This window comes from Amia ocellicauda, chromosome 9, assembly GCF_036373705.1.
Source record: "Amia ocellicauda isolate fAmiCal2 chromosome 9, fAmiCal2.hap1, whole genome shotgun sequence".
In the NCBI taxonomy this organism is placed as follows: Eukaryota; Metazoa; Chordata; class Actinopteri; order Amiiformes; family Amiidae; genus Amia; species Amia ocellicauda.
This window is the reverse complement of record NC_089858.1, coordinates 18,219,122-18,235,394: the sequence shown is the minus strand read 5'-3', so window position 1 is coordinate 18,235,394 and position 16,273 is coordinate 18,219,122. Positions and strand designations below refer to the sequence as shown.

At 39.8% G+C, this 16,273-nt stretch overlaps 1 protein-coding gene across 1 annotated transcript in view; it reads left to right on the top strand.

Moving 5' to 3' along the window:
- hydin (HYDIN axonemal central pair apparatus protein) overlaps positions 1–16,273 on the top strand; it is a 118,109-nt gene that overhangs the window by 34,797 nt on the left and 67,039 nt on the right. The window contains exons 12-18 of the mRNA XM_066713581.1: positions 3,561–3,784; positions 4,243–4,310; positions 4,900–5,129; positions 7,296–7,396; positions 12,636–12,771; positions 12,986–13,150; positions 13,747–13,899. Coding sequence (XP_066569678.1) covers positions 3,561–3,784; positions 4,243–4,310; positions 4,900–5,129; positions 7,296–7,396; positions 12,636–12,771; positions 12,986–13,150; positions 13,747–13,899 — 1,077 coding nt within the window. The remainder of the gene's footprint in view (positions 1–3,560; positions 3,785–4,242; positions 4,311–4,899; positions 5,130–7,295; positions 7,397–12,635; positions 12,772–12,985; positions 13,151–13,746; positions 13,900–16,273) is intronic.

Below are 16,273 nucleotides of genomic sequence, written 5' to 3'. Positions count from 1 at the left end.
GATCTACTACCAGTGCAATGCTGCTGTTATTTGTGCATTTCTATGCAGGGCAATCATTTGAATACATTGTGTTGTATTTGTGATCAGGACAAAGGTTAATGTTCGTTCTAAATAGCACCTTCATCCATTAGGGCATAGATTTGGATGAAGGATCGATTCGGTATGGGGTAGTCTGTCAAATAATTAATGACGACTCTACAGTGTGCCCTATCCCGCAAGAGGGAATACAATTACAGTAAGTCATTCATCCACAAAATGGAATTGTAGCCTCCAACACATAAACCACAACCATGTTACACATTGGAATTAAAACATACATGTTTTTTTAAATTAATCACTAATACATGAAACTATTAACTGTGGTTTAGGAGTAAGATGTTTTATATTTTCGTTTGCTTTTTCTTGCCCCCCCCCCCCCCAGTTTACTCATAGTGTAACATATGTTTCCATTCAGTGAACATGAGTTATCGCCATGTAGTACCACAAGCATGCGATGTTCCTGTGCCAGTCATATATTACAATGGAGACCATTGTCCTTGAGTGAAAAAATCCACTTTGCTAGAAATGAGGGATGGATATGAGAAATGTAAAGATGTTCTTCTGCAGGGCAGAATAAACTGAATACATACAGTCTTCTGACAACTGATGGTGTCAAATTGTAATGGCACAGAAGGTGTTTGGGACTCACTGGTGGTAATTACCATTTGTCCATCTGAACCAACCACATCAACTGCTGAATAAAAGGTTTAGCCAGAGGTCTGGGTTGGGTGGCAAAACGCCACAAGAACAAGCAGGAACTAAAGACAGCTGCAGTACAGGCCTGGCAGAGCATCACCAGGGAAGAAACCCAGCATCTGGTGATGTCTATGGGTTCCAGACTTCAGCCAGTCATTCACTGCAAAGGATATGCAACAAAGTATTGAAACTCACAATTTAATTCATGATTATGTTATTTTGTCCAATTACTTTTGAGCCCCTGGAATTGGGTGGACTACATATAAAAATGGGTATAATTCCTACACCGTTCACCCAATTTGGATGTATCTAAGAACATAAGAAGAACATAAGAACATAAGAAAGTTTACAAACGAGAGGAGGCCATTCGACCCATCGTGCTCGTTTGGTGTCCATTAATATCTAAGTGATCCAAGGATTCTATCCAGTCTATTTTTCAATGTTCCCAAACTTTCAGCTTCTACCACATCGCTGGGTAGTTTATTCCAGATTGTGACTACTCTCTGTGTAAAGAAGTGTCTCCTGTTTTCCGTTTTGAATGCCTTGAAGCCCAATTTCCATTTGTGTCCCCGGGTGCGTGTGTCCCTGCTGATCTGGAAAAGCTCCTCTGGTTTGATGTGGTCGATGCCTTTCATGATTTTGAAGACTTGGATCAAGTCCCCACGTAGTCTCCTCTGTTCCAGGGTGAAAAGGTTCAGTTCCCTCAGTCTCTCAGTAGGACTTTCCCTTCAGACCTGGAATAAGTCTGGTTGGTCTCCTCTGAACTGCCTCTAGAGCAGCGATATCTTTCTTGAAGTGTGGAGCCCAGAACTGTACACAGTATCCAGATGAGGTCTAACTAGCGCATTGTACAGTCTTAACATTACTGCCCTTGTTTTAATTTCTACACTTTTGACAATATACCCAAACATTCTGTTTGCCTTTTTTATTGCTTCCCCACATTGCTTGGATTGCTAGGTCTTTCTCGTGCGTTACTTCATCTAGATCTATACCTCCCATAGAGTAATTATAGTGGACATTTTTGTTACCTGCATGTATTACCTTGCACTTGTCCACATTGAATTACATCTACCAGGTGTCTGTCCACAACTGAATATTATCTAAGTCCCTTTGAATAGCATGTGCTGCCGAGATTGTATCTGCTGAGCCACCTATTTTAGTATCATCTGCAAATTTGACAAGTTTGCTAACTATCCCAGAGTCCAGATCATTAATATAGATTAGAAAAAGCAAAGGCCCTAGTACTGATCCCTGTGGAACTCCACTAACAACCTCACTCTAGTTAGAAGCGACTCCTCTAATCGACACCCTCTGTTTCCTATACATCAATCAGTTCATAATCCACCTACTTACATTACCCTGAATGCCTACAGCTTCCAATTTGAGGATCAGTCTTTGGTGTAGAAACTTGTCAAAAGCTTTTTGGAAATCTAAGTATATCATATAATATGCTTTCACATGATCTACAGCTGCAGTTGCATGTTCAAAAAATTCTAATAAATTAGTAAGACATGATCTGCCATGAGTCTAAACTCATGTTGACTATCTCCAAGAATATGGTTTTCATTAAGATGCTCCTCTATTTTCTGTCTAATAATTTTTTCCAACATTTTACAAGTCATGCAGGTGAGACTGATTGGTCTGTAACTTCCTGCCTCAGTTTTGTCCTCTTTCTTGTGGATTGGTATGACATTTGCTGTCTTCCAGTCAGTTGGCACATCCCCTGTTCTAAGTGTCATTTGGAATAATTGAGTTAGCGGCCTATAAATAATTTCCCTAATTTCTTTAAGTACTGTTGGAAATATACCATCTGGCCCAGGTGATTTGTTGGTTTTTAATTCTGCTAGTCCCTTTAGTACTTCCTCCTCATTTATCCTGATCTCTCTTAGGGTTTGACTGGACTGATTGTCAACCTGTGGCATGTCATCTGTTTTTTCTTTTGTAAAAACCTCTGTGAAATACTCATTTAGAATATTTGCCACATCTTGTTCGTTTTCCAAGATACCTCAATTTTTGCCCTTTATCTGTTTCACTTCCTCCTTTATTGACCGCTTGCTGTTGTAATATTGAAAAAAGGTCTTTGCATTGGTTTTAGCTCCAAGAGCTATGTTTCTTTCTATTTACCTCTTTGCTTTCCTGATCCCTTTCTTAAGATCTCTTTGCAGCTCAACATATTCTACGTATTTTGTTTCGTCACCATCCCTTTTGTATGCGCTATACAACATTTTCTTTCTCTTTATATTTTTTTGCATACCTCTATTAAACCATTTTGGCCAGTGTTTTTTGGTCCTCAATTTGTTAAGTTTTGGTACAAATTGCACCTGAGCCTCAAGTAGTATATTCTTAAATTATACCCATCCATTTTCAACTGAATCTGTATCCAGTGTGCTCCAGTCTACCTCTTCTAAGTGCCACCTCATACCTTCAAGGTTTGCTTTTCTAAAATTGTAGACCATTGTTTTAGACTTGGACCTTGTTTTTTTAAAGAATGCCTCAACGCTAACCATATTGTGATCACAAATTGAAGTGTCTACACTTAAACCTTGATTGTTTCCTTTCAAATTCATTGTGGTGGTGTACAGAGCCAAAATGATGACAATTGTGTCACTGTCCAAATATTTATGGACCCAACTGTATGTATGTATGTAGCTATGTAAGCAGGTATGTATTTATGTGTTTGTTTATTCCTTCATACTGTAGTTTTGAGCTAGTAAAAGTTTGTTTGGTTAATACCAGTATCGTGAGGCTTGTAAACACACACTTTGACCCATAACACTTTTTTTGGCTTCCTTGACCCAAGTGCTCCTGTGCTCCTTCTGCCCCAGGTGCTATTGACCAACAAAGGTCTCATTGATGCCACCTTCAGCCTGGTGCCACCCACCTCCGCCCTGGGCTCCTGCTTTTCCTTCAGCCCCAGTGAAGGGACTGTGCTGCCTGGAGCCTGCCAGGCCATGGAGGTCACTTTTTCCTCCAGCATCCTAGGCACCTTCTATGAGGAGTTTTTCTTCTCAGTCATGGGAAATCCACAGAACGTTGTCCTCACCTTCAGGTAGCCAACCTGCAGGCCATTCATAGTCAGGACTTTACTTTTAATTGATTTTAATCATGTACTGTAATTATATAATTGAAAAAGAGTATTTCGTATTTTTGCTCTGCTTTGTGTGCCTGCATTATAACTGAAAGGTTGAATGTTGTAATTAATGGTCCAGCTATCGTTTTTTTTCTTTTTCTTTTTTCTTCTTTTTTTTTCTTCTAATTCTGCATACGTTGACACTTTCACCTTGATCAAGATTCATTATAGTTTAAAATTGCTGAGCATAGGAATTAGCTCCTGTCCTGTCAGCCATGGAATAGTGAATGATTTCCTTTTTTTTCTTTGGACTTTTCGTTCATTACTTTGTATATTGTAACTAATGACCTTCATGCCTGTCCTGGTGTATTGATAGCTGTGCTTTGCAATTGTGCCATTTATGGGAGTTTAATCGGTCTGTAATCTTCATTTTGCAGGGGCTGTGTCATCGGACCCACATTTCACTTCAATGTGCCTGAGCTGAATTTTGGTGATGTATCCTTCGGTGAGTTTGTGCATCACAACCATTTTCTCACCCATTCCAAGATCTGGGTACAGCTGTTCCTTTAAAAAAATGTATCAGGAAAGGGTCTTTAGTTAGGTGTTAGTTTTTTTGAATATGTATTTATATTATTTCTATGGTATTAAAGCTTCTGTATGACCAATTCGTATCAGTGTATTTAATTGTGCTTGTGTGCATGGCTAAAGATAGAAAGCTATTTGAAATTATTGAAACATCGTGGCAATTTATTGTAGCTGATTATATATATATATATACACAAAAACAGCAGAAAAAAATTGAGAGTTTTGCCTTCAATGACCTGCACAGAGATTAAAGCTAAATTTAGACATAGAAGAGTATGAAGACTATCAGAACGGACTTACTGCTGATTGCATTTTGAAGAGCAGAGAAAACAATGCACTCCTAGCTCAGGTGTTTCCATTTGTCCTTCCGTCTCTTGTCAGTGTCCTAGTATTGTCAATATACAATTCTAAGCTGAGTGAGTTCATTTCAAAAGAGTTATGCAAATTAGTAACTAACCTCAGATGTATTATTTTTGTCCTGCACACCCTGCTTTACTTTATTTCTGAAGGGTTTCCTCACACTTTGACCTGCTGCCTGAACAACACCTCCCTGGTGCCCCTGACCTTCAGCCTGCGTGTCCCTGGGGATGGCAGTGAGGAGGGCAGTGTGACCAGCACCATCCAGGTCTCAGACTTAAACAGGACAGCTTGGGGGAGCAGCCAGGCAGCCCAGCCCAGAGAGTTCACTGTGACCCCCAGCTCTGGGACCGTGCGAGCACAGGGCCTCACTGACATACAGGTATAACTTTCAGCAGAGGACACACCAGTCCAGGGGCCGGTTGCATAAAACTATATTAGACTGGTCTTAATTTGACAGTTAGACTAGTCTATGCAAGTTAGTCAGTTGCATAAAAATTAAGACTGACTAGGACTTAGACTGAAAAGTCAGCCTCCTCACCCCCAGGTTAACTTGGAACTTAAGTCTATCTTTCCATTGAAAGTGCTGCCTGAGTCTATTGCGACACTGACGCTGACCGGTCGGAGCCTCCCGCCAGCTCTCACACCCCCTGTCCCGCCCCCTGCAATCCCCACAAACATCGAGACCCCTCCCGATATACTTCAATAACCAACTGTATATTTTACCTGCACTTCTGTAATTTCTAAACTTTAATTTGTATTATGACCGATTAGTAATTGTGTGCTGTATTTAGCATTTTTGTTTTGCTATTTGCTATCCTAATTCGCCCTGGATAAGGGCGCATGGCAAAGGAATACATAATAATAATAATAATAATAATAATAATAATAATAATAATAATAATAATAAACTCTGCGCTGCTTTGTGTTTAGTACACAGATGTTTCCTCTTAAATTAGCATATTATTTAGTCGTTTTTTCCCATCTTTTACAGACCTCACAGTACACACACAACGGTTTGACGATGTTAACTTTTTCTTTATTTTATCCCACACCTTATGTTTGAATGCGTTAGTGAAAGTTTCTGAAAATGGCGCCCATTTGATACATTTCTCTACATTATATTTCAATAACTAGCATAGATTATCAGTTAACTGGGATCTTAGCTGTTTTAGAGAAACGTCAGCCATGTTTTTTTTTTCTTCAGGTGTCTTAAAATTCCCAGAGTGCAATGCGTGATTGACTAAGTAAGACCAGTCTTAGACCAGTCTAAGGAAAGACTGTTTTATGCAACAGTCTTAACAGAATGTCTGTCATTAGTGGGACTTATTATCATACTAAGACAAATACTTTGTCTATGTTGATGCAACCGGCCCCAGTGCAGTTTTAAACAGCTCACTCAGTGTGAACATCTAGCTGTTTGGCTTTGGCTGGTGATGAATAATGCTGTGCTTACACTACTATTACGTGCTTGTTTTATTCATTTATTTTTCATGCTGCTGATTAGAATGCAGGGAAGGTGCTTCTACTGTACTGTTTCTTTTAGGCCTGCAAACACAGTTTAATACTGATGGAAGAGCCCTGTGCAGCTTCAGTCTCAAAAGGTCACTCATTTCAGGTGATCAATGAAAAGTGTCAGTAGACCATTAAATTCAAATATTCCCTTGAGGCTCGAAAACTGTTTTAACTTTATGCCTGGAATAAATGACAGGTAAACAGGCGATTTTGAGATGCTTTGTTTTTCTCCTCATTGTTTGAAAATCATTAATCCATCACAGAAAAACTGCCTTTATGCCTCCTCTTTTTATTTTGCACCTTGGAATATCCTTATCGCTGCCGTCTGTACTTGCGGCTTTCAGGAGTCGTACATAGCTGTCATGTGCTGAGCTTCTCCCATCGCCTTCAACTGACAGCTCCCCGGCACACGGCTCTGCACAATAGCCAGCTTTGCCAAATACCACACGACTCCTCAACACCACTGTCTGTAAATATCCTGCTCAAATCGCCTAAATGACAGCGAAATATCACCACTCAACTTGAATATGGTCTTCTACATCCCTGGAATATATATAAGGAGCTGAGCTAAAGTTGTGCAACTGGAAAGTATTTCTTTAGAGTTGCCCAGAGGAACCCTTAGGTAAAGAAATAGATGAAAGGTACAGATCTTACACACCACATGCAGCTTACATTACTCCAATTTCCCAGTGCTTGGTATACGTTGCAACACAGAGGAAACCATCTTTCCAAATCATTGATTATTTTGTACAATATTTCAAGAAATAATAATAATAATGTGTACATATATATATATATATATATATATATATATATATATATATATATATATATATATAAGAAATATTATCTTCAAACTCCAGAATGTAGAAAGTATATTACTTCTCTCCTTGTTCTATAACAGTAATGTGCACATATGATAAGATTTGGGAAAAGTGTACACAGGAAGTGCCAAATCAGCATGTCAGTGCCGTTAGGGTTTCCAGGCAGTGGGTGCAGGAGTGACCTGGGTGTGTGCTGGCTGTCTCTGCAGGTGAGCCTCTGCTCCAACACGGTGCAGCGCTATGAGGCGGCCCTGGTGGTGGACGTCCAGGGTGTTGGAGAGGAGGTTCTAGCTCTGCCCATCATTGCCAGGTAAGAGGAACGATTCAGCAACTACGTGGGCCTCAGACACGCTATGTTTTTTTGTAATATAATAGCCTTGTTCTAAACAACAGGAAGGAAAAAGAACTTTCTGTTAAGTCATTGAAACAGGTCAGGTTTCAAACTGCAAGCCTTTGGTATGGTCTTGCATACTAGTTATATATATATTTGGAAGTCTGAAATATAAACAACTAATCAGTATTAATTTTGGCAGATATTTTAGATTTAAGAACATAAGAACATAAGGAAGTTTACAAACAAGAGGAGGCCATTCAACCCATTGTGCTTGTTTGGTGTACATTAATATCTAAGTGATCCAAGGATTCTATCCAGTCTATTTTTCAATGTTCCCACATTTTCAGCTTCCACCACATCGCTGGGGAGTTTGTTCCAGATTTTGACTACTCTCTGTGTAAAGAAGTGTCTCCTGTTTTCCATCTTGAATGCCTTGAAGCCCAATTTCCATTTGTGTCCCCGGGTGCGTGTGTCCCTGATGATCTGGGAAAGCTCCTCTGATTTGATGTGGTCGATGCCTTTCATGATTTTGAAGACTTGAAACAAGTCCCCACGTAGTCTCCTCTGTTCCAGGGTGAAAAGTTCAGTTCCCTCAGTCTCTCCGAGTAGGACATTCCCTTCAGACCTGGAATAAGTCTGGTTGCTCTCCTCTTAACTGCCTCTAGAGCAGAGATATCTGTTTTGAAGTGTGGAGCCCAGAACTGTACACAGTATCCAGATGAGCTCTAACTAGTGCATTGTACAGTCTGAACATTACTGCCCTTGTTTTAAATTCTACACTTTTGACAAATAAACATTCTGTTTGCCTTTTTTATTGCTTCCCCAAATTGTTTGGATGGGGAAAGTGAAGAGTCCACGTAGACTCCTAGGTCTTTCTCATGTGTTACTTCTATTCCTCCCATAGTGTAATTATAGTGGAACTTTTTGTTACCTGCATGTAATATCTTGCACTTGTCCACATTGAATTTCATCTGCCAGGTGTCGGCCCACAACTGAATATTATCTAAGTCACTTTGAATACACTGTGCTGCTGAGATCGTATCTGCTGAACCACCTATTTTAGTATCATCTGCAAATTTGACAAGTTTGCTAACTATCCCAGAGTCCAGATAATTAATATAGATTAGAAAAAGCAAAGGCCCTAGTACTGATCCCTGTGGAACTCCACTAACAACCTCACTCCAGTTAGAAGCGACTCCTCTAATCGACACCCTCTGTTTCCTATACATCAACCAGTTCATAATCCATCTACTTACCTTACCCTGAATGCCTACAGCTTCCAATTTGAGGATCAGTCTTTGGTGTGGGACCTTATCAAAAGCGTTTTGAAAATCTAAGTATATCATATCATATGCTTTCACATGATCTACAGCCGCAGTTGCATGTTCAAAAAATTCTAATAAATTAGTAAGACATGATCTGCCTCGTCTAAACTCATGTTGACTATCTCCAAGAATATGGTTTTCATTAAGATGCACCTATATTTTCTGTCTTATCATTTTTTCCAACATTTTACAAGTAAAACAGGTGAGACTGATTGGTCTGTAACTTCCTGCCTCAGTTTTGTCCTCTTTCTTGTGGATTGGTATGACATTTGCTGTCTTCCAGTCAGTTGGCACATCCCCTGTTCTAAGTGTCATTTGGAATATTTGAGTTAGCGGCCTATAAATAATTTCCCTAATTTCTTTAAGTACCGTTGGAAATATCCCATCTGGCCCAGGTGATTTGTTTGTTTTTAATTCTGCTAGTCCCTTTAGTACCTCCTGTGGCATGTTATCTGTTTTTTCTTTTGTAAATACCTCTCTGAAATACTCATTTAAAACATTTGCCACATCTTGTTCATTTTCCAATATTTTTCTCTCTTGATATTTTTTTGCATACTTCTTTTGGCCAATGATTTTTGGTCCTCAATTTGCTAAGTTTTGGTAAAAATTTCTCCTGAGCCTCAAGTAGTATATTCTTAAAATATAACCATCCATTTTCAACTGAATCTGTATCTAGTGTGCTCCAGTCTACCTCTTCTTAATATAAGTGCCGCCTTATACCTTCAAGGTTTGCTTTTCCTTGACTTGGTCCTTGTTTTTTGAAAGTATGCCTCAAAGCTAACCATATTGTGATTACAGTTTGCCATTGGTTCTCTAACTAGTGTCCCTCTGACATTATCTTGGTCATTTGAAAATATCAAATCAATGCATGTGCTCTCCCTGGTTGGTTCCCTAACAAATTGATTTAGAAAGCAGTCATTTACCATCTCAACCATTTCTGTGTCTGGTTCTGTTGTTCCAACTGGGCTTTCCCAGTCTATGTTTGGGAAATTGAAATCCCCCATTTTAACAGCCACATCCTTGATACATGCAGTCCTGATTACACTGTACAATGCATCATCTTTCTGAATATCTGAGTTGGGTGGTCTGTAACACACTCCTACCACTAATCCTCCAGATCTTTTATTCAAAAGTTTAACCCACAAAGATTCTGTTTCGTTATTAGGATCTAATTTGAGTTCTTCTGCCTCAATGTCGTTTTTGAAATATAATACTACCCACCCCCTCTTTGATTTTGCCTGTCCCTCCTAAACTGTGTGTATCCTTTCAACTTGTATTCATCCCCATCATTTTCTGGATACCATGCGGGTCTCCTTATCACTAGAACACACTGTGTGATCTACACCTCTAAGAATTGAATCTCCTACTATAACTACCTCCCTCTTCTGGCAGGGAGTGGGCACCATGGTGCTCTGGTGCTCAACTGCCCTCCCATCACCCTCTGAGCCGTCACTGTCCAACTTGGTATCCAGCAGTTGGAACCTGTTTCTAGCTTTTGGAATGTCTTAAAGGGATGTGCGCGCCCTTTTCTGGGGTTAAGACCTACAGTTCTGTACACTTTCCTGCTTCTCAACTCTCCTAGGTTTAGGCACCATCTCTCTCATGGGCTGATTGACTAATTCTTCTATCACTAATACAGCTAATACAAACTAATACAACAGGCTAAGCCTCAAGATCACAGACCTTGATCTCTAGGATTTCAACATACCGACAATGTTCACAAATGAAATCTTCTTGGATGAGTTCATCCAGGAAGGCATTCATTCTGCAAACCTGACACATAGTGGCCACATGCTTCTGAATGTTACAGTGTAGTCACTTGGTTTCTGTTCCCTAGTCAACTGCTTCACTTTTTGTGACCGAGAAACAGCGCAGCTCTTTCTCAACTGCTGCTTTAAGTAGCTTTTGTGTACCTGCCTCCAATTCACACCTAACTGGCTCCACCTGGAACAGAATTCCTGCTAGTCCTTGACTAAATCTCCTTTCTACAACCTATTAACTTTCACCAACTCAGCAGCTGAACTGAATTGACTTCAATTAAGGGAAACTACAGACAAGATTAACTTCAATTAAGGCAAAGTTAAAACAAAATGAGGAATGCTAAGACTGGTCTGAAACTAGTCTTACTCTTTTGACTAAAATGCTTGTTTTAGTCACATTTTAGTCATTCCATCTTTCATTTGTTTTACTTAATATTAGTAGACAATAACTCCTGGCATTTTAGACTAGTTTTAGTCAATGTAATTTTAGTCACATTTTAGTCCAGAAGACAACTGAAGGCAGCAATGATCTAACAGTTATATTTAGAGCAATATTCAGAGCAGCAGTCTGCATGTAAATTAATACATGTTATGAAAAGTAGGGTTACATTTTGGTCTTGGCTAGGGTTCGGTCTAGCTTGAAATGTTGATGTTGGCAAGGGTTGGGTTTCAGGCTGTTGTTTGTCCGTAGAATGTGTCAGGTGCTGATGTAATATGATGGATTACAGTGAAATTTATCTGTGCACTAAAATGCATAGGACAATTCAGTTTAAATATTCAATATGAAAAGTTGTATATTTAAGACTAAATTCATGACAATTTACAAAACCAGTCACATTACCAACATTTTCAAAAATTAGATTAGTACATACATTTTGTAATTGCTCCGTAACATTTAGTTGGCTAGTTATCTGCTTACTTATGTTATGTTGATTTCAAAGCTAAGTACTGATTCCGATTGAAAATTAGTCCGATAATCGCTAGCTTGTTGCATGCATTGAGGTCACACACAAGCATCACTTAACACAAGTGATGTGAAATTATGAATAACGTCTGATACATGCCTCTACCATGCGCCTTCCTGTCCTCGTCTTTTTTTCTGCACTCTCTTTTAAAATATGCCATCTCTCTCTACGTTTGTGCTCTCGCACCACTGTAACCCGTGCCTCACCTACCACTCCCACACAAGTTCACATTTTTAGGCACGCTCATGCTACATCTCTGTCACTCACTCCGCTCATAGCCGACACAAAGCGCTCATTTGGATTTTTTTTTTTTTTAATATTATTTATGTCATATTTTAGTGGCCCTTTGATATTCTGGGGCCCTAGGCGACTGCCTAGTTCGCCTGTACGTCTGGCCGGCCCTGTTTGCATGTACAAGCTGTATTTCTGCACATGCAAATTTTGACAGTGAATTTACTACATACATTGCTTCCTTCTGAATGCAATCCTGTCACAGCTCAGCACATGCATGCAGTGGTGATGTAAACAGGACGTAAAAAGGGAAAACTGCAAATTATGTAGTTCCACAAGTCTTATATAATGAACCATATTGTAATGTCGCAGTTGGCAGAACAAGCAGGAACAGGACAAAGACGAAGACGAAGACGCATGAGAACCCGATTGCAGTTTAATGGAAGATATCAACAAAACAAGAAATACTAAACAAGGACTGGACTGGACTGGACTAATGCTTACAACAAACCAAAACACTAACCAACAAACAAAACCTAACAAAGGACTGGAGAACAAGAGGGCTATAAATACACAGACTAGGGGAACAAGGAAACAAGACAGTAAAACATGAACCAATAAAAAAACTGAACTAATAACAAGATAACCAATTGAACCAAGGAGATTTTGATGTCTGTTAGGCTTATGGATCAGGCTGTTGTTAGACCTGGAGATTTAAATAAAGAAACTGTTTATTCTGATAATTAAAAAACGTGTATAAAATAGATTTTTCAAATTCTGTGGCACATATGTTCACGCCAGGTGGCCCGCTGGGTTGGGAATCACTGTTGGGACACTATCTACCTTCATGGGAACACTGTAGAGGCTGATTTCAAGGTGAGTTTTCTTGTTTGTGTTTTTTTATGTTTTTTTATTTTTCTCTTTTTGTCTCCAGGTGTGTCGTACCTGCTTTGCGCTTGGAGACACCCATTTTGGAGTTCCGTAGATGCTTTCTGAATCACCCCTATGACCGGACAGTGAAGCTGGCTAATGACAGCAACCTGCCGGCTTGCTATGGTTTGCTTTCCCAGGTCAGTGTGGAGAGACATGGGGTCAGTGCTCTAACAATGAACCTAGTGCTCTGGAAGAAATAGTACCTTCTTTGGACATCTTTCTGACAGAATTGTTTTCCTGTTTTTCCATGAAAATCTGTCATACATACTGGTAACAGAGACCACAGATGCCATTTGGTAACCTTTAATGTGTTTCCTCTTGTTCGTATGTGTGGTGTGTCCCTTCCTGCAGGAGTATGAGGAACACCCTTCCCTGCTGTACTCCAGCCGTCAGTCCCGGGGCATTATCGACCCCAACTCTGAGCTGGAGATCCCCCTGCTTCTGCAGGCAAAGACCACAGGCAGGCTTGAGACTGTGGCACAGATTGCTGTGTTTGGCAGTGAGGAACCACCACTGGTAAGCTTGATGTCTGTGCTGGTGTGTTGGTATGTGAGTAATAAGGAATGTTTGATTGCCTGTCTGTGTTTCTGTAGCACTTTGAGTTATTGCCTCCAATCACAACCAACTGATACATAATGGAACAAGGAAAGGGATGCGCCGTGCTGATTTTGGCAGGGAATGTCTGCCCTGCGACACCAGCAGCGAACAAAACAAACAAGCTCTTTATATTGCTGATGAAGCTCTTGAGACAGAATTATACAATTTGATTTATATGTGAATGGAAGATGGATTGTTACCCCTCACAGGCTGCAGCACATAACATCTAATTTTAGCTTTGTGTATTTTTTGTTTTTGCTTTTGTAAGTCTGCTTTCAAAGTTATTTGTATGCCATGTATAACACTGTAGCTCATACATGGTTAAACAGCTTGGACATACTGCACTTAAGGAGTGGCGATTTAGTTAAACTATTTATCTGACAACAGTGCATTTACATTGGTACAAGTTAATGAGAAAAACATGGTTTAAAATCGTAACCCCAGTAGGTATCATAGACTAAGCTACCTGCTCTTTCGCCATCAGATGTTGACTCGTATCCTTATCCTTTCCTCAGGAGGTGCGACTGTCCTGCATTGGTGAAGGACCAGTTGTTCATATTAAAGCCACTGAAGTGGATTTTGGAAACATCCCCGTTTTAACAGACATATCCAGGACACTGCAGCTGTCTAACCAGTCCCCAATCCCAGCCCGCTTCCTGGCACAAATGGTGGGTAGTTTCTAATGTGGAGCCTAAGGGCATGTTCTTAACATTACATTACATTATTTGTCATTTAGCGGATGCTCTTATCCAGGGCAACTTACATTTGTACCCATTTATACAGCTGGGCATTTTACTGGAGCAATCTAAGTGAAGTACCTTGCTCAGGGGTACAACAGCACTGCCCCACCTGGGATTTGAACGCACAACCTTCCAGTTATGAGTCCCGAGTATATAGTACAGTGTTTCATTACTCCTGGGACCAGTACAATTCAAACTCTGTTTTCAGAAGGCCTTTTTTTATTTTATGTTATGTCAATATACAAAACCTGCTATAACTCACAGAGGCTAATTTGAATTAATTTAGACTAATTGGCTGTTTAATGAATTAGTTTGCTCATTCAATGCTTTATTCACTTAATTAGAGGAACAGGCCAGAAGCATCCCTGTCTCAGGCCAGGTACATGACCCTGAGCAGATGGGGATGCCCCTGACAGGTGGGGGAGGGGCCGTTTGACAACTCGAGGGAAACTAGAATTTTGTCACAGCCCTCTCGGTTCTGTCTGAGCTGCTTTGGCTCGTGTTCTGAAACTCTTCACTGGCTACAAAATTAATAATTCATAACAGTGTTGACTATACATGAGTTATGAGTTATGATGGCAGTTGGATACTGGTTTCTGCCTCATTTGATACCCTGGTCAGTAACTGTTGGTCACCTTCAAAACAAATTTGCCTTTTCAGTGGCATTACGGAGACGGGACTGGAAAGGACAGTAATTGATCATGCGCTCTTTCACAATGAGAACCCAGACCCATCAGCTCTGTCAGGTTTAACTTGAGGGAAGTTTCTCCAGTAGCAATATCTTAACTGTATTATGTAGTTGGTCTGTGCAGGTTGGGCCTAGTTATTTTGGCTCATATTTTCTCCTTTGCTGTTAGGCTCATAGAAGAATGTTTCACATCCTAGAACAGTATATTTATATATTTGTTTTTAATCACTAAGGATATGTTTCTACATCTCGTAAACAACAACCAAAAAGGAGCTTGCCTGTAATGCTCTACTTTTTGTGTTATGTAATGAGAGGGAGTTGGATGCTCACATAGTCTTGCTGTTCTCGCTACTTAAGGTGTTAAGTCTCAGGGGTTATTAGGCATTCTGTGATAGATTAAAATGTGTTTAATTCCTCAGGACATATTGTTTTTTTCAGACGGAGGTACTGTGTGTAAGTTTATTTGTTTTACCTCCAACACCTATGTCTCATTGTAATTTAGACTTTTATTAAGCTTCAGTTTGTGTTAATCTGCTTATGTAATTTATGTGCAGATGTGCGCTGCAGCCCCACTGAGCAGCTTCTATTATACCTGGAAATATTATAAATGCCGTGCTCAAGACTTGATCAGAATAGAGTATTGAAGACATTTGCATTTAAACAGCACCAGCTGGCAGTGAGTGATTTATGTGCTCTGGGGAAACCGTAGAAAAAACACATCTTTTCTAGAGATACCGTCCGTGAAGTTGGTGGAGACAAAGCATGCTTTCCCTTATTTATTTATTTATTCTATAAGTAGGTTAAAGTGATATCTAAGAGCCTATAGATCACGGGTGTCCGAAATGTGGCACGGGCCACCTGACCCTGGGGTCCGGCCTACCTGAGATTTTTAGCAATTTTAGTTTTGTCCATCATTAGCTAGCACACATTCTAGTAGGTCAGTGGGGACTAACCACCTGTCCGCTGATGCCACCAGGCATCATGCTAGCAGGCTACACATCACATCTGTTATCAATAAACAATTAATGCACCCCACACACATGGGTTCTGATCATGTGGCCCACTATTGGAAAAATGTTGATGCCCCTGCTATAGGGAAGACTTGAAATAATAGGCCAGTGTCATAGAGATGGACTTTAGCTTTTAGGCCTTTGTTTTGACTGTTCTGCAATACATACTGTATAGATACATATTCTTACTTAATATTCAACTAAATAATAACCCTAAAACACAGACAAATCTCAAAATTATGGTTTATATGTAATGTTGGCGTAAAAGACGGCACCAGGATTAGGGTTTGGGTCGAGTATTAGTAACATTTAAACTGCATGTGGTAAACATCACACACTACATCCAGAAATGTGAGGTTAAAGGTGTCTTTCTCTTTTAAAGCCTTAACAGAGCGTAGCTTCTAATCTTGGTGTTGGCTACATCTGACATTTTAGTTATTGTCAGGGCTGGAATGTTAGGTAGGTGGTTGTCTTGTGAAAGGTAATGGTACTGTGACCAGATTGACCAAACTTACACAGTAAGTGAAATGAAGATTACTATTTTTCCAGCTCCCAGATACAAATAAATAAAATAAAATAGTTTAATTTTACAACTTTCTTAATT